General features: G+C 36.3%; 1 protein-coding gene across 4 annotated transcripts in view; it reads right to left on the reverse strand.

The window, feature by feature from the left end:
* LOC119796436 (rhotekin-like) overlaps positions 1-18045 on the reverse strand; it is a 34072-nt gene extending 16027 nt beyond the window's left edge. For 2 of the 4 annotated variants that reach the window (XM_038304994.1, XM_038304990.1), the window contains exons 1-11: positions 17914-18045; positions 13139-13338; positions 12639-12703; positions 12499-12552; positions 12155-12272; positions 11822-12061; positions 11638-11732; positions 11434-11540; positions 11191-11319; positions 5857-6019; positions 1947-2045 (exon numbers count right to left, since the gene is read on the reverse strand). In XM_038304994.1, the coding sequence (XP_038160922.1) occupies positions 1947-2045; positions 5857-6019; positions 11191-11319; positions 11434-11540; positions 11638-11732; positions 11822-12061; positions 12155-12272; positions 12499-12552; positions 12639-12703; positions 13139-13338; positions 17914-18015 (1372 nt within the window). In that variant the 5' untranslated portion in view covers positions 18016-18045. The remainder of the gene's footprint in view (positions 1-1946; positions 2046-5856; positions 6020-11190; positions 11320-11433; positions 11541-11637; positions 11733-11821; positions 12062-12154; positions 12273-12498; positions 12553-12638; positions 12704-13138; positions 13339-17913) is intronic. The other 2 variants (XM_038304991.1, XM_038304993.1) reach the window with 2 other exon arrangements.
* Between the last annotated feature and the right edge of the window lie 499 nt (positions 18046-18544).

The raw sequence follows: 18544 nt of genomic DNA on the forward strand, positions 1-18544 counted from the left end.
TTCATTGCATACAGATTTCAACATTGTAATTATATTGCAGTTGGAGTAGATAAGGATTGCAATATAAAGGGCAACAGTGATCAGAATGTAATAATGTAGGAAAAAAAGAAACCATTTTAAATAATGGTGCAAAAGGGCAATTATATGAAAAAGTTCAGTGCAATGCAAAAGTAAATATGGTGCAAAATGCAGTACAAACACTGAGTTGTGTCCTATTTAAAAATGATCATATTATTATTTTCTTTCTCCTTTCTTTAGTTTATAAAAAACTCTGTTAAAAAAAATAAAGGTTTTAAAAAATACAACAAAGAGACTAAGCCAATATCTGCTTCTTTTTACTATTTACATTTCTAATAATACATACTCCACACGTTTCCATATGCATCCTTTGTTGTGAAGCACCAGTATAAAAATATAGAGTTTCTTTGAAAAAAAATTCACATATTTTTACATTTAATTGTTCCCTGTTTTTTGTTAATGAAAGGTTTTATATCTGCTTAAGATATGGAAAATAAGAAAGAGAGTTTATGTATTTTAAGATTATTATATAGCATGTTTTTTTAAGCGGCTGATTGACACAAAGCACACCTGTAGATATATTCAAAGGTAACACCTCAATTACACTGCTTCCTTGTGTGACATCGGAAAAAAAAACAAAGCAATTTTCCCAAGACATCAAAAAAAGAATTGCGAAACTTACCAAGGTGCCACAGTCATCCGTTCAATTTAATTAAATTTTGTTCATTTATATAGCGCCAATTCACATCATCTCAAGGCACTTTTCAATTCAACCAGATCATTCAGTCAAATTGATTCAAGGTTTTCTATCTAAGGAAAACCAGTTGATTGCATCAACTCGTTGACTCAAAGGCAATTCCTCACACAAAGCAACACCATGCCAAGCTATCATCATCCACTTTATTTGTAGAGTGCTTTAAAACAGCTAGCAGCTTAACTTCAAGCATTGAGCATAGCTAAAAATCATAAAAACCAATAAAAGAATAAACTATAGCATAAATATAAAAAATAAGACAATAATAAAAATGTGTTTAAGCTAAATAAACAAGGTCACAACTAAATCCTGCCTGTGTTAAAAGCAACCAAATAAAAGATAGTTTTGAGCCATGTTTTAAAATTTGGAAGTGATGAGCCTCCCTAATGTGCAGCGGGAGGTTATTCCATAAAATAGCAGTGATAAAGACGGCTCTACCCCTCTGAGCTTCCTCTTAAACCTCGGTACCTGCTATTATTCCATTAAGGAAGAGGACTGGTGCTGAATCCCAGATACTTATTGCGACATATTGATCCTTAAGAAAAAAGTAGAGAATATTGTGAAGAAGGTGGAACATTGAGTCCTTGGCCTTCATTGACTTTAAGACAAGAAATTAATATAAGAAATACAAGAAAAAATAATACAAGAAAAAAATTAGAGTTTGCAAACACACTTAAGGAAACCATCTTTAATTGTCATTTTTGCGACCCTAAAATATAAGTAGTGTTTGGCTATGATGATTGTTATTCACTTTCAAAAAAAAATAAAAATAAAAAGAGTGAGGCTTGCAAGCCTGTGAAAACCCTCTCAATCCGTGAAGCACAAAGTTGGTTTAGAACGTATTTGTTGTTGTTTTTTTGCAGCGGGTGGTGCATTTAAAAAAACTAGATGGCATCATGTGGAAAAAAACAAAGCAACAACACAAGACAGGAAGTCAAAGCTTGTGACGACAAGAGGGAAACAAAATAAAATGGGATCATATATTGTAACAAAGAATGTATAAAGTCACAAAAAAGCCATGAGGAAATCTCAGTTTTAAAAAAACATAGCAAAAAGCAACAACCTCAGAATACAATCCCTGAAATCAGGAAGTTAACTTAATTTGTCATCATGAATAGTTTTCACAGAGATGGATGAATGAAAGCATGCAATGCAGACGCCCACAGGATCTTACCCATTTCATGATAAAGCGACCCCTGCTTCACCGTGTTGGTTTTGTTGGGTCTTGGCATTTCAATCCTCATCACTTCATCGCAGCATTGTTTCCACTGGCCTGAAACAACCCAAATAAACAATTGCTAATTTTACAAAAATATCAAAGATTTGTTTCTGATTACTTTTAGCAATTGCTTTTGTTATTTATTTATGCAGAGAAGCCTTTACTCTTCAGTCTGAAAGTCGCGCTGCGGTTGTTTCCCTGTTTTATTTGTTCTGCCTTTAAATCTTGTTTTTTTTTTTTTTTTTTGCTGTTGGATATAAAAGGACATATGGTAGATTTCCTTTAATGTCATTGTGTAAGTAGAGCATACACAACAAGACAAAAAGAGGGTCCACCAACAGTTACCAGGTATGAGGTAAAAGCATATCAAAACTGCAAGACATTTTGCACGGGTTGTGATTCAGTTCTCCTAAGTCCAATATTTTGTTAAACTTTTGGTGGGGAAAAGGAATAAAAAAAAAATTATAATATAAAATTTAGTATAATTTCTTTTGTGGATGAAAAAAAAATACTGTAAAGAACAGCTGGCACTCATAGAGGATGCTGATTATTTTAATTTCACTATTTTAGCAACACAGGTACATTTAAGTCTGGCGACAAAGATTAATGTCCACCTGATTATTATCCTGGAAGAAAACAAGTAATAGGCTGCAAAAGGCCAGAAATTAAAATAGACAATCATCATCTAGTAGGATGGCTTTAGAAGATGATTAGAATGGTGAGATCAGGGGTATCCAACTCTGATCCTTCAGATAAACTGCAGATATACCGCCCTTCGTCTTTTAGGTACGTCTCTGCTCCAACACAGCTGAATCAGATAATTAATCATGGTAAGTGGTCTGTACTCAGATAGCATCCTTTCATGTCGGGGATTCTATAAGCCATATAAGCACATTCCCACACTGATGGAGGTAAGTTACATCGTAACCACGGTTGCCATGGGACTCACCGACAGAAGAAATGCAATAAAGGTAATCTGATTATTATAGAATTCAAACAAATAAACATTATGTATTTCAAATAAATCTTATAATAAGTATACATTTTGAGTAAGTACTACTGTTAATTTCATTTTTATTAATTTCTATTAAGTACATACAGTAAACCTGACAGCTATGTGTTTTTAATAACTAACCTACAGTAAATTAATGAAAATGTATCATGTCAGGTACATTTAATAGGTTTGTGTTTCAATTATATAAAAAGAAAAATGGACAGGAAATTGTTATGAAATTTAATTACATAAATCTAAACATTTTGTGGAAACATTTTGTGACTATATGCTAGTGTCGCCGGATGACTGAGAATCTCTTCAACATGCCAACAAGTCTGGTAGAGGGCTGCTAAAGAACAACATGTTTCACTCAGGTTTGCTGGACCAGGTATGTAAGATCAATGACCTGCAGAACCGTAGTTGTAGTTGGAACAGTAGTTTTTTCTCCCATAATGTTTACATCTGATCACTGCTGCACTTTAAGAAATGGAAATGTCATGAGAGCTGTACAAAACTGAATTTTGCTTTGTATACACTCTGGGCCGGATCTATCAAAGGTTTGCGTGTATAAAAACGTGAGCTATTTCACTGCGCACGCTAAAAAATGTACAAACTGAACAGCGTGCTAAAAGGATTTGGTCTTTAAAACGTGCTAAATAGCGTCTCTTATCCATTTAGTACTTTTTCTGCAATGAATATGCAATATGGGGCGTTTACACGCAAAAGTGCGTCTTGTGGGAGGAGAACATGTAAATATATTAATTTAGCACTCGCAAAGTGATTTATTAAACCTGAAAGCAATTTTGCTAACGGTACCTGACTCTATATTTAACACGTTTCAAAAGAAGGTGCAAATGGTCTGTATGCGTAATTGCGCACACATGGCAGCGGTTATTGTCGCAAGAAGGAGACATCGAAATGAAGCAAGGAGACGCAGAGAACGCATTTTTTCACTCCGTGTGAATATTTTTGCAATGAAGGAGGAAACGATCATGAAAACATATCGTTTATCCAGCATTGCCATTTTGGAGCTGTTGCGGGAACTCCGAATGGATTTGGAGCCAGCCACAAGGAGGACCCACGCAATACCAGATATCACAAAACTCCTTGCAACGTTGCACTTTTTTGCATCTGGGTCATTCCAGCGTACGGTTGCAGCGAGAGCTGGGATCTCCCAATCTCGTTTTTCAAAAGGGCTGTCCGACGGGGTCGGGGTTCTCCCCCTGCGCCTGTGGAGCAACGTGTAATCTCATCCCCAGTCACTTCTTGTGAGCCATTTGGTATGTGCATTTTTCTACAGGCCAATACAAAACACCAGTTTTTTTTTTTTTTTACTGCAGTGAAGTAGAAATTCAGCCACATACCACCTTAGGGAATAAAGGTTGCCAAAGTTTTTTCTTTTTATATATATATATATATATATATATATATATATATATATATATATATATATATATATATATATATATATATATATATATATATATATATATATTATATATATATATTTTTTTTTTTTTTTTTTTTTTGGGGGGGTCACTGTAAGATTTAAATTTCTTAATGCTCTAGTTTGCACAAACTACAAACTACTTTGCCGCAAACCACAAAACGCGCAAAACCATCATTTAAATAGGGCGTCTCCAACAGTTTTGCACCTGCCACCAGTTACGCAATCGCTCTTGTTAAATCACCCGCAAACCATGGTTCAGCCCCTCGCGCAAAATTCCAGTTTGCGAGCGCAAATTACTGCACGCAAAATTGGATCTTGATAAATCCGGCCCTCTGTGTATACAAAATTATAATAAATTTTATCTACGTCTAAAAACTGAATAAGGAGACCCCTGTTAAGAGTACTAATGTGTTGTAAAACAAAATGCCAGAGATTTAACTAGAAATTTAAGGTTAGATTTCACATCCGATGTTTGCAAGCTGCACCCTAAATGCACCAGGGAGCGTTATCATAGATCCTTCCTCCCAGCAGCAGTAAGACTTTATAACCATCACGTTCCCAATAACCTGAAAAATGTTACATTGATGCTGATTTTTACACAGTTTCTGTCTTAGTCACTACATTTGATCACTGCTGCACTTTATGAAGCTGCTGCTGCTCATTCACTGCCTGAAAGCTGTACAAAATGAAATTTCTATTTTGTATACACTGTGTATACAAAATGACAATGAAAAATGTCTAATTCTAAATTTAAACAACATGTTTGTGTGTGTTGCTGCTATTTTTCACATATCCATTACAGTAAAAATGTCCACAACAGTATACTGACTATTTATTCTTCAGGTGCACAGTATTTATATTGGAAAACACTGTACAGTACAGCATTTAACTCTGTCACTTATTCTGCTATTTTTATACACTTTTTAAGGTCTACATTGATGTGACCACTCCTTTGGTGATGTAACAATTGTCCCATTGTGGGACAGTAAATGGATTTTCTATTCTACTCTAAACTCTCTTGATGTGCAAATGCAATAGAAAACTTCTGGAAAGAACAGCAGCTGTAATTCCAGGTAAAAGTGGTTCTACAGTACAAAGCATTTACTGAATAGGAATGATATATATATATATATATATATATATATATATATATATATATTTATATATACATCACTTTTAAAACTATGCAGTGTTTATCACTTTTGTTTTAGTTTTTAACAACATACAAAAAATGTTTTCCCTTTGTTCAGTTCCTATAAATCACTAACCTGCTTTCTGGTTTCTATCAACAGGAAACCAAAAACTCTTTCTAACTCAGCTAATTTTAGCCCTAGGATGTTTCATAGCAGGTAGAAGTAAAGATAAGCAAGATTTATGATTTTTTTTTTTTCTGACAGATTTCTTCTTAATCCTAGTCTTACTCAGGTTATAGGTATGTTGCCGGAGGGCCTTGTTCCAGCGTTGCAAGTCTTCAGTATTCTCGGCGGTAGCTGTATAGGTCACATTCTCTCTTTGAGGCTCCATGCTTACGATAATCTTCAGCCCACGGACAGGATCTTTTTCTGACATACATACTCTGGTATCCTAAGGGGGGGAAGCACATTGATTTAATTTAGATTTCTTAGGAGTTTGCTGTAAAAACATCAATATTAATTTGAGATTTTGCTGAGATGGTTCAGTTGTTTACAATTTCATGAGGAAAAAACCCTACAGGTCTGAATTCCAGTCTGCTAAGGCTGATATCCGCCACTCTTGAACAAATCTCTGAGGCCTTTAGTAGACCACTGCATTCAAACTGAGATAGATTTCATACAGATGCACTTAACTTACTTTTTAAGTGACTTCTGAAGGCAATGATTCCCTCTAAACAGCTCAAATTATAGCTCCAACCTCCTATTTAGCTCCCATTTCTTTCTTAACCTTTCATGGGGTCAACAGGTAGAACACTATCAGAGTAGGAAAAGAACTGCTGTGCTGAATCCAGAGAGCCTTACTAGTTGAATTATATATACAGCCTTCCAAAACAAATATGGGTACATGTTGTATGTGTCACACAGACTAAGAAATAAGGCACTTTTGCTATATTCTGGAGGTGCGCTGTGCCTATAGCTCCTGTCACATAAAGGATTGGGGGCGACCGTGTAGCGCTTAGCGATGGATAGGATCATTAGGGGGTCTCTGTGCGGCCGAACTGGCATTAGGAAGCATAATCATGTCTTACTACCAACACTATTCAGATCATACATATAATGACGACTGTTGACGCATTTCTGCTTTGGTTTACTTTACAGGCATTGTCCTTGGAACTAATCCAAAAGAGCCAGAGGGCTACACCGGATTGTGTTCAGGGGTATCTGGTGAACTTCTGGCCCTGTTTCAAGTTTTTATCGGCCATTAAAAGGTTATATTTTAGTATTTCCCTGTACTTAGCTCATTACTTTTTCAATTTTTCCATCTTCCTCCTCTACACTGTCGTCTGCTGGCCTGCAGGCAGTGCAGAGCAGGATAGAAAGAGATTGAACAAACTGGTGAGGAGGACCACTTTTGTCCTAGGCTGCGCTTGGACTCGATGGAGGAAGTGGCCGAGAGGAGGGTGTTGTCCAATCGTACATCCATGATGGACAACACCTTCCACCCCGCTGCACCAGAATGTAGAGGAGCTGAGCAGCTCCTTTAGTCACAGACTTATCCACCGCCTGTGTGAAAAGGAGTGCTACTGCAGGTCATTCATCTCTGCTGCCAATGACACTGCACTGTAACCTGGTGTAATAACCCTGCAATAACTTTTACTATTTATCTATTTAACAAACTAGAAATCAGACTTCATTGGCCACAAGTTTATTGTACATAAGATTATGTATATATAAGTCACCTTAAATCTCTCCTTTATTTTTTAACATCCACTGCCTATATCTGGATGCACAATATAAACTTCATGCACCTTTTCCTACTTTGCACACCTCCTGTTTGCTTATAAGAGCCGATGTCACAAGTGAATTTCTCCATTGTGAGATCAATAAAGTTCTATTCTATCATATTGTATTTTATTCCATTCTTTTCTATTCACTATCTTTGCATTGAAAACACCTCCCCACAGCATGATGTTGTTCAGTTGTTTTAATTGACCCTTATCGGAACAGGGCAGAGCTTTGCACTATAAAGTTTGTGGGAAACCGCAAATCGAACCTTTTGATGACTTTTTTCCAGGAAGACCAGATTTGTGATATGTGGGTTTAACGGCAGATTCTTTCCCCTGAGCTGTGGCATCTTGGCTGCCTCCTTGATTAATCCTCCACTCATGCGATTTGTGGTTTTAATTGTTTTTCCAGGAAATAACAAACACGTCACATCACGACTGAGTCTTTTACAGTAATGATATCAAGTGACACGCCTAAAGGATTATTCAGGTTAGTAATTTGAGAGGGGTCATATCCTCTTCGAAGAACTCGTTTGGTGGGAATAAAACGTTTTGCGAATACAATGAGCTGTGCAAAAACCCTGAGTTATAACCTTTCGTTTCGTTTACTCAATTTTAAACTATCAATATTTCTGGAAAATTTGACTTTCAGGGAGACCTCCTATTTAAATGTACACTATTTAATGTTACGGGGCTCAAGGAAAATATTTGTTTTACAATAAAAATCTTTCTTCATGTCTAGTTGAAGCTAGTTTCCATAGTTAAGAAAAAAAGGTAAACATACCCTACTTCTTAGAAAAGCTTAGCAAGCAGGTTCTGCCAGTGTTTGAGTGATGAGGAAAACAAACAATTGCCAACACTGAATGTGTAGCCTCTCTTTAATGTAACAGCTTAAAACCATCATATATGTCGAAGCAAATTTTCTCATTAGTGTTTGACGTGTGTAAAAGAATATGTAGGAAAAACCTATGCTTCCTGATAAGGCAGTTTTTACACTAAGGCTAAATCTGGAAAATGGATTTCAAGTTGGATATTAAACATTAATTTCATTAAGCCACAGAATGCAATAGAAATGAAGTATTATAGGGTGTTGTAATATTTTGATATTAAATATTACAGTTTCTTTTAAGAAATCCTCATAATTGATAAAAAATAAAAAAAACACTTAAAAATGTCAGCCAGTGTGAAATTGGCAATCTGTTGTGTTAAACTTGAACTTTGCAGGGTTTTACCTCATGCAACACGTTAATGGAGCGTATTAAAAGACGTTTCCTCTTCACTCTCACTTCCTCATAATCCTTTTTATATTTATGCACAAGAGGAAAATAGTTGGCATTTGCAAATAATGTTCTTTTAAAGTGGAAAAATTTGTCACAAGGAAGAAGATCTGACAAACTGTCAGTATCAGTCCATGTTTTAGCTAGATACGGTTGTCTGCGTTTTTCTGGTTTAAACTGGTCCTTTTGACGTCACAGTTGTCTAAGTTATCCAAAACCGCACAGACTATGTTCTGCACACATTATCAGCGATCAAACTCTGGTTGCATGATGTCCTATTTCAAGTTATTTCTAAGTAACAAATTCACAAAATCACAAAGAGATTCTGTTCATTTCCTGCAGAAAATCATATATATCAAATTGTAAAGATGATGTATTTAATGTCTTAAAAGTTAGCAATAAAAGTTCTTGGAGACACGGTTATCCTTTTATAGAGATATGTCTCTGCAGAAAAAAATGTGTTCGAATGAGCTTCCATATCAGTGTCAAACTGTCGCTATGTGAGTTTGTATTGACAGTTTGTATTCCGGGTGAATTTGGTGTGAAAAACAGGATGAGCTTCATACACACTTGTATTTACGGTGGAGGGCTCTGGGCCTCTTTCTCTTACAAAAGTCACCATAGAGAGTGTCACATTACAGACCAGGAGATCTAAAACTTTTGTTGACTCTATCATTAAACCGAGGTTGGGGCCTCAGGTCTTTTAGCAGGATAATAATCCGAGATACACAATATTGATCAATAAGCAAAGAAAATGGTTCTTTACACACAAGACCTAGCTCTGAGTTTAAAAGAGGACTCATGACATTCTACAATCTCTCTGGAGTATCCAGAAAGCAATGGGAGTGAAGAAATAGGAAATATATCTATATCAACTATTCCCACCAGTAGATAGCTTTAGAGATACCATTGCAAGTTTGAAAAAATGTTGAACAAATTAATTTAGCACTTTATTTCAAGCACTTCATCAGTCATTTTAGGATTTTTTTTTTTTTACCATTATTATCAAAATTAAACATCTTTTACAGTATACCTAAATTTATTTCCCCCTTACCCATAAGGGAAAACCAATAAAAGTTTATAAGATTATTATTTTTCTAAATATCCATAATCCTAAAGTGTAACAGTGATGATATGCTTTAAAAGTACTGATTTGAATTATCCAATAATTCATATTTTTCAAAAATAAAATCAGGCATCTTATAGACCTTTTTACCAATGTCTGCTGAAATGTATTTTTTGACCTCTTAAGACAGAAATAATTTTTCAACATTAATACAAAATCTCAAATGAAAAGTTTTTTTGCATAAGGTAGGACCAGTTACGTTGATAATTATCAACAAACATTTAACAATTGTCAGTGCAATGTATAGATCATATCTAAATACAAGAAGTATTGTTAAACATAAATGCAGATAAAACTTTAAATAATGAATTTAACTAAAAGTCAGGATGTTCCTTTAAAAAGTAATATTAAAATTAACATATTTTTAAGAACATTTGATTGAAAAATTGTAAAAAAAAAAAAAATATATATATATATATATATATATATATATATATATATATATATATATATATATATATATATATATATATATATATATACATATATTAATTCATCAATATTTTTTGATTTTTTTTTTTTTTTATATGGGGATATAAGCGTTTTGACTAAACACCTTATTTGTGGAATGATAGGTGTGTATTTAACCTTGCCCCGAAGTGAAAGGTTGCATATTTCAGACAGTGGCGTGGTAAAAACGTATTGCTACCTGCAGTGACGTTGTGTTAAGGCAAGGCTTTTATGGAATCTTTGGGGATTTTTTTATACCTTCCCTACTCTTCCTTTTGCTTTGAAAAATAAACCTGTATCATCATCAAGTCTTGTTCTGTCAACAGATATGACTATGTTCTGTTTTGACAAGAAGCTATTTTCTGGCTCGGAAAGATAAACACTTCTGTCTTCTGCCACGCTTTTACCTTAGGGAGGTGTTGTCTGTTTTCTTTTTCTTTTTCCATTTTGAAGAGGAACCAGGAAAGCAGTACAATTTTAAACAAGTTCTACTTATACACCACAGAAAAAAGTCACGGGTTAATGATTAAAAATTCATGTAGGGGATAAAATTAAAGCTACATATTCAAAATATGCTTTAGTTTTAGTTATTTTATTGGAAAACTAATAAGACCAGTGCATTCATAAAGAACAAAATGTATTATAAAGAAAAAAAACGATTGTAGATCTGCAAAAGTTTGTTTTTTAACATAAAAACTCACTTTTGAGTTGTTTTCGTTTGTATCTAAAGTTAAATTATTTTATAATCTGATCAATAAGTAAACTCATTTGTTTCTTTTTTTATTTTACTATCAGGTATTTATAATGATTTACAACTGAATAGGAGATTAGTGATATCTCAATGAACAGGAGAGGATTTAAATGAAAAAAAAGTTAACCATCTAGTTTTGTTCAGAGTTTTCTCACTCACCAGTGCACCCTAGTGGCTTTGGCTTGCAATTATAATCAACAGCATCTTATCTAAATTTGCAAATTTAGAACCCACCTTTGTGATCGGAATCACAAGCACGGGTTCATCCTCTGACTCCAGGTCTTCTCGACTTTGATAACAGAGAAGAGTTTGGCCACTGAGAACACAGTAGAAGTTTTCCCAACTGTCTTTGTCCTTCTCAAGCTGAGTGAGAGTTATACAAACACAGTAGAGTTGGTGATGTGTAAATTAATCAAATTCTAACAGAGATGTGATATTGAAAATCTCAGGCAGTAAAATATCAAAAGGTAAGGTCACCTTGACTTCAAGTCGGCCGCTTATCACTGTCTGAATCATACACAGAGGCTGAACAACTAGGCGACAGCACATGTTTCCATATAGAGGCAACCAGAAAGGACTGTCCTCTGAAAAAAGAGGAGAGCAAAAGTAAAACAAAGCCACACATGGTTGAAAACTTCAAATATGAGGAAGAAAAACTGAAGAAGAAATAAGGAAAATCACCCGTTGCTGAAAGGATCAAATCGTGTGTCTTGAAACCCTCTCTGACATGTTCAATGGTGAGTGTTGTGTGAGCCAAGAGGTTATACTTTGGCCCCCTGTACATAAAAAAATGAATTGATCAGTGCTTTTAAAATAGTTTGATTAAAGAAACAAATCCAGGTTTCAAGGAGAAGGAAACGCTCACAGTGACTGAAGTGAAGAAGGTGGGACATGTCCAGACCTTATGTTCCCTCCACCAGAGGAGACGTTACCGCACGCAGCTGCAGACTCAAATGCAGCTCGAATCTTCTTCCCAGAAGAGCATCCCAAGGAGCCTCCCAGGAAGCTCATTCTTCTGGGAGCTGGGGCCGCCCGAGGGAAATCCTCAACCACACAGCTGCTGTACAGCTCAGCTCGAAGCTGGAAACTAGGACCCACCTCGTTGCTGCAGATAAGAATGACTTTAAAAGCTCTTTTCGTTCCTTTTTTTCTTGTTTTTATGTGTAAAAGACTCAGTTTCTGCAGTGAAATGACTCACAATATAAGTGTGTCTTCAAAACAGATGTCAGTCATTGTCCTGTCTACCATCACCAGATCGGTGTCATAGATCTCTGTGCCGCACTGAAGCAGGCAGAACACAGCACAGCGATGCAACTCTGAAAATGGAAAACATGGAGGTAAAAAATCAAGAAGGAAGAATAAAAGATCCCTTCATCTGTATGCTACAGTCACTATTATAGGAGAAGAATAAATGGAAGACAACCCCTAGTGGTTGCATCATAAAGTTGCTTTTTGCTGCAGTAATAGGGTATTTTCTTGGCCTCCACCAGCCGTACCAATTAATATCCCTACACATGTAGGTGGATCAAAATTTTCACTTACCTCCTTTGTTTTTGAAGTACTCTGAGTCTTTCCACATGAGGGGGATTCGCAGATCTACAGTGTACGCATATTAAAAGAGCACCTTTTATAAAAGTTTTTCTCTGCTAGGTCTATTTGTACAGATATTTTGTCACACTCACCAGAGAGTGAGAGTTTCCCAATACACGGTTCTGCATCTTCAGATATACTGATGACAAATGGATCACTTATCAGTCATTAGAAAAAAATACAGAAAAGAGGCGTACACATGGTACAAAGAGTAAAAAAGACAAGCAGAGATTGAAAATGTGTTTCAAAGTGAAATCCTTTTCTGCTATAAATAAAATATATGTATTTCCATGCAGAACACAAATATCCATTTTATATTCATGCCTTGCACACCTGAAGGTATCGCTCATAAATGGAAATTCTGGATACATTCATTGTTTAATATAAACACAGCTCACGCATCTCAAAATAACCTTGTTTGACATCTTGTGTTTGGCATAGGCCATGCATTTTCTGCAAAAATCAGACCTTGTCTTTGGTTTAAAAACAACCATAAAACACGCTATTCAAGCTCCTCATTTCCATGCATCTCCCTGAGCGATTACCTGCCCATAAAATCATGCACATATTCAATCTCAGTTTTTCATCTGACCTGTATCCCACTCCTTCTAAGATCTGTGCTTTCCTTATCCTCTGTAGCTGGCTGAGCAGAGCCAGAATGCGGGCGTTGCAGGTTAACAGACTCTTTGAGGCCTCCAGGGCCTGATCTTTCCGGGAACAAGCAGCCAGCAGTTTACAGGTCCCCTCCTGCATTCGCACCTCTCTCTCAATCTGCTGCAGCACTCCCTCATCCTGTTAGAGACAAAGTAAATATACTGTATGTTACCCACAGCTAAGAAACTCCATAATGAAACCTGCAATACATTGGCTGGAAAAAAAGAATAACAATCCCACACAAGCAAAGTGTGGCTTAATCTTTATTCTAAATCCTTTGGGAGGTGAAATAAAGCCCCCCATTCATAACATCCAGTGAAAGTGGAAGTTTTAAACTGGATTAAGTTATAAAACAACAGAGATTCATCATCTGAAAATGGAAAGACAATGACACAGCATCTAGAAACCCATCAAACTATCAGTAGTGATGTTAAAAAAATTATTGCCTTACAATTAAATAAAAAAGACATTTCTTTTTGTGTACACTTGTGTGTACAAAAATTACTAAATAAAATCTGCCCAAGTCTTAGTCTATATCTAATGTCTTAATTGTTGATTATTTGTTTATTAGATAAAAATTGTTTCGTCCGATTACTCTATAATCTTTGCTTAAAACAAATTTGTATTGCTGTTCATTCTTAAACAGAACCTAGTATTTAAAACAGAAATAATGCAGAAACAATAATCGATCCAGAGTCCGATCTGAGGTAATCTACACTGTGCATTGGTGACAAGGATGCAGAAGGAATTTTACATGGTTCTGTCTGTAAATATAAACACTCCATAAACACCTTGAGTTATCATGTAAATAGTTTCTATTCAGCAGTGCTGCATGTAGGAGCAGCATAATTTATTTGCTGTGTTTGAATGCTGAGGATGTGGTGATACCGAAATAGAGGGCCTTATGGAAAATGTTGGTGACATGATAGAAAAAGACATACCAGCAATAAGCATGGTAGATGTGGAGGCTTTTGTGAGTTTATCCACTTTAATGATCCAAGTTTTAACATTCCTCTGAGCAATCAGAACTCCCCTTTTAAAATATGCCTTGACAGCATAAATTATCTGTGAATACATCTACCAAAAATCTGAATCCCAAATAAAAACAGAGAGCTACACTCACCGGCCACTTTATTAGGTACACCTGTCCAACTGCTCCTTAACACTTAATTTCTAAGCAGCCAATCACATGGCGGCAACTCGGTGCATTTAGGCATGTAGACATGGTCAAGAAAATCTCCTGTAGTTCAAACCGAGCATCAGTATGGGGAAGAAAGGTGATTTGAGTGACTTTGAACGTGGCATGATTGTTGGTGCCAGAAGGGCTGGTCTGAGTATTTCAGAAACTGCTGATCTACTGGGATTTTCACGCACAACCATCTCTAGGGTTTACAGAGAATGGTCCGAAAAAGAAAAAACATCCAGTGAGCGGCAGTTCTGTGGGCGGAAATGCCTTGTTGATGCCAGAGGTCAGAGGAGAATGGCCAGACTGGTTCGAGCTGATAGAAGGGCAACAGTGACTCAAATAACCACCCGTTACAACCAAGGTGGGCAGAAGAGCATCTCTGAACGCACAGTACATCGAACTTTGAGGCAGATGGGCTACAGCAGCAGAAGACCACACCGGGTGCCACTCCTTTCAGCTAAGAACAGGAAACTGAGGCTACAATTTGCACAAGTTCATTGAAATTGGACAATAGAAGATTGGAAAAACGTTGCCTGGTCTGATGAGTCTCGATTTCTGCTGCGACATTCGGATGGTAGGGTCAGAATTTGGCGTCTACAACATGAAAGCATGGATCCATCTTGCCTTGTATCAACGGTTCAGGCTGGTGGTGGTGGTGTCATGGTGTGGGGAATATTTTCTTGGCACTCTTTGGGCCCCTTGGTACCAATTGAGCATCGTTGCAACGCCACAGCCTACCTGAGTATTGTTGCTGACCATGTCCATCCCTTTATGACCACAATGTACCCAACTTCTGATGGCTACTTTCAGCAGGATAATGCGCCATGTCATAAAGCTGGAATCATCTCAGACTGGTTTCTTGAACATGACAATGAGTTAACTGTACTCAAATGGCCTCCACAGTCACCAGATCTCAATCCAATAGAGCATCTTTGGGATGTGGTGGAACGGGAGATTCGCATCATGGATGTGCAGCCGACAAATCTGCAGCAACTGTGTGATACCATCATGTCAATATGGACCAAACTCCCTGAGGAATGCTTCCAGCACCTTGTTGAATCTATGCCACATAGAATTGAGGCAGTTCTGAAGGCAAAAGGGGGTCTAACCCGTTACTAGCATGGGGTACCTAATAAAGTGGCCGGTGAGTGTATATAACAGTTTTGTCCACTTCATTTAAATGAAGAGGCTCTGATTGCATGTCTATAGGTGACATATCCTTCTTTTTAATAATAGTTTCATACCCTGTACATCAATAACCAGGCTCCTATTTTGTTATATTGTTAGGAATATTTTTTATTGAATGTTGTACAAGTCTGTTAAACCCTAATAATACCTTCCTGTTAAGTGTCAGAACTGATGTTTTGCCAGGTAGTTTATCTAATTAGGACAGATCATAAATTTATTAAGTCAGTTAATAAAAAGTCATCTTCATTATGTTTGAGGGAAAGATTTGGGGAATTGTATGAGAGCGGTGTTTTTGATCTAAGAACTAAGTGTTATATTTTGACTGGAGCCATGGACGTGTCCTCACCTGCAAACGTGTATGATGTAATGATGTGATGATGTGGTAGACTGAAGATGCTTCTCTAACTGTCATTCAGGGCAACTCGATAAGCGCTGCCTTCTATAACCCTAAGCAACTTCTCTGATCTGAGTAAGATTACAATTTATGTCAAAATCTGTAGACATATCTCATTGTTATTTATTACACATACATTATGAAGTGTTATTTAAAGTGCTTTTCTCTTCTCAGGAAAAGAACCGGAGTGAGAAAGCTTCAAGGTGTAAACACAGAGCTTTCCTTAACAATATATTTTAAGTTAAATTATTTTAAAGAAAGCATTTCCTTTATTCAATCTGTATTTAATACAGGTCACACAACACATTATAAGGATGTTCCATGTTTTGATTCAGAATATTGTGAAAAAATATTTTTCGCCTGTTATTGAAAGACAAAAATTCAGGTTTTTAAAAAAGTTCACTAATCAATTAATTGTTAGTCGATGGATAAGCGCAATCAGCTTTAGATTAATTCATTAATTAATAACTTCATCTCTAATTACCAGTCACTTAAATACGGGATGAACAATTTGTGGAAATGACAAATATTAGTTGTTTTGTCCACACATTTAGTCTTTATGGACAGGCGAAATAAAAGATTGCAGAAATGTTGCCATGCAGGGATCACAGCAAACACATGGGAGAGGGTGGCTGAATGAGACTCATTTTCAAAATTCATCCTGAGACACTGTGACACAACATTTAACCGTGAACACACATGCCCCACTGCAAAGCATGGTGTTGGCAGTGTCATGCTACGGGAGTCTTTCCTTTTAGCTGATATAAACAAGTCAGAGTTGATGAGAAAATAGATAGAGACATGCTGGAGGTACAATGAATACAGACTGAGCTTAGTCCAGACTGAGCAACCTGAATGGTTTCCATAATTGCACTAACAAGTTCAGATTTCAGATTTTCACAAAATTTGTAGTAATTAAAGTTTCACTCATATAAAACGCAATGATGTACAATAAAGCTGTTGTCTCTCATGTGTCAAAATGTGGAACGGTTTAAAGGAAATGAATGGTTTCTGAAGAAAGAGGAATCATGTCCGTAATTTGACACTTAACTGTTGGTAGCTTTGTAAGCATGAAACAGCCAACAGGAATTACTGAATAGAAGCTTTGAACCTCCATGTTACATAAGAACCCAGGACTCACATCCGTACATGACTGGAATCTCTGGACAACAATCAAGACACAAATCCAAGAGGCTGCAGGGAAATAAAAGTAATGCAAGATCTCATAGAGCAAGAAATCACATCCATGTCATGTTCTCTTGGCTCCTGTGATTCTAAGTTTCATAAGTAGTTAGAATTTCCTAATGCAATTTTTTTTCTACAAAAAATAACAGGCATTCTGTTTTATTCATGGTTGTAATATATTCATTACGTCCATTCCTTTGTTGGGCTGCTGTGATGTTTAATAGAAGCTGTTGGCCTTGAAGAGCGAAGGGCTCCACTAGTGGATTGTTTCTCACACAAAATGTTCAAATATAAAAAAAAATGCCTCTTGTCAGTTTTGTTTAGCATCCTGAACCTTCATATTTACATAATGATTGCAGCCATTTCCTTGGATCTCAATATGATGCTGTTGTTGCCATAGTTCCCAAATACAGCAGATTCCCAAATATGTGTGCTGGAAGTCAACCATGCATAAATAAGTTCTGTAGTTGATATTTGGAGATCAGATCAATATTGGATAATTCAGCCATGCTGTAATGTTTAGATACATTCTTAATCTATTGTTAATGGTACATGTATCTGAATCCGTAGGTCACCAAACAGCATGTTTTTTTTTGGTTTTTTTGATGTAGATAAACATAACTGTTTTGTAACTAATTCGAAAACCAATTAAGCTTACTTTCTTTATACAAATTCAGCTAAATTCAGACAACAGTTAATGACTTATCTGTCTAACAAAACAAACATACTCATCAGGGTACTTTTTCCATCTTCTGCTTACCTGCGTCCTGTTGGCCATGGCTGCTCTCGGCTGTGCCTCAGAGGTCTGTTCGGGCTGCACACTCTGGGAGCAGGATAATCCTGTAGCTGATTGAACCAGCATTCAGGCTGGATCTGCAGACAGAGCAGTTAGTTACTCAACAGAGATCAAAACAATCTTAAGCCTCCATGCAAGAGGCTGTAGAACGAAGGATTAGAGTCTCAAAAATTACAAGCTCTCATTCAAGCAGCTCTGTGGCAGTATTAATGCAGGTCCAGGTACAGTATGTGCTAATCAATATAAATGCCTTTAAAAAATCTGCATGCAGATAAATTCTATGAATTAACAAAACAACATAGAAGCCAGCCAGGAAACCAAGTTAGGGAAAATAACATTTCCATTTGCTTATGGGAAATAGAAGTTGTTGGATGAATATAGTTATTTTAATAAAACCTAATTAACTCAGTACATAAAAATACAGATTTTTTTTTTTTACTATTCTTTGATTCATCTAAAGGGTGACTAGTAAAGCTAACAGAAATCTGTGGTACCTTCCATAACTGGAATGCATTGTTGTATTGTGTAACAAAGCTCCTACTCTGTACAAGCAGGGCTTTTTACTGCCTGGTCACTTTTGGAAAAAAAAAAAAAA

The sequence above is a fragment of the Cyprinodon tularosa genome, unplaced genomic scaffold (assembly GCF_016077235.1).
Source record: "Cyprinodon tularosa strain WSP-4 unplaced genomic scaffold, ASM1607723v1 ctg55, whole genome shotgun sequence".
NCBI lineage: Eukaryota > Metazoa > Chordata > Actinopteri > Cyprinodontiformes > Cyprinodontidae > Cyprinodon > Cyprinodon tularosa.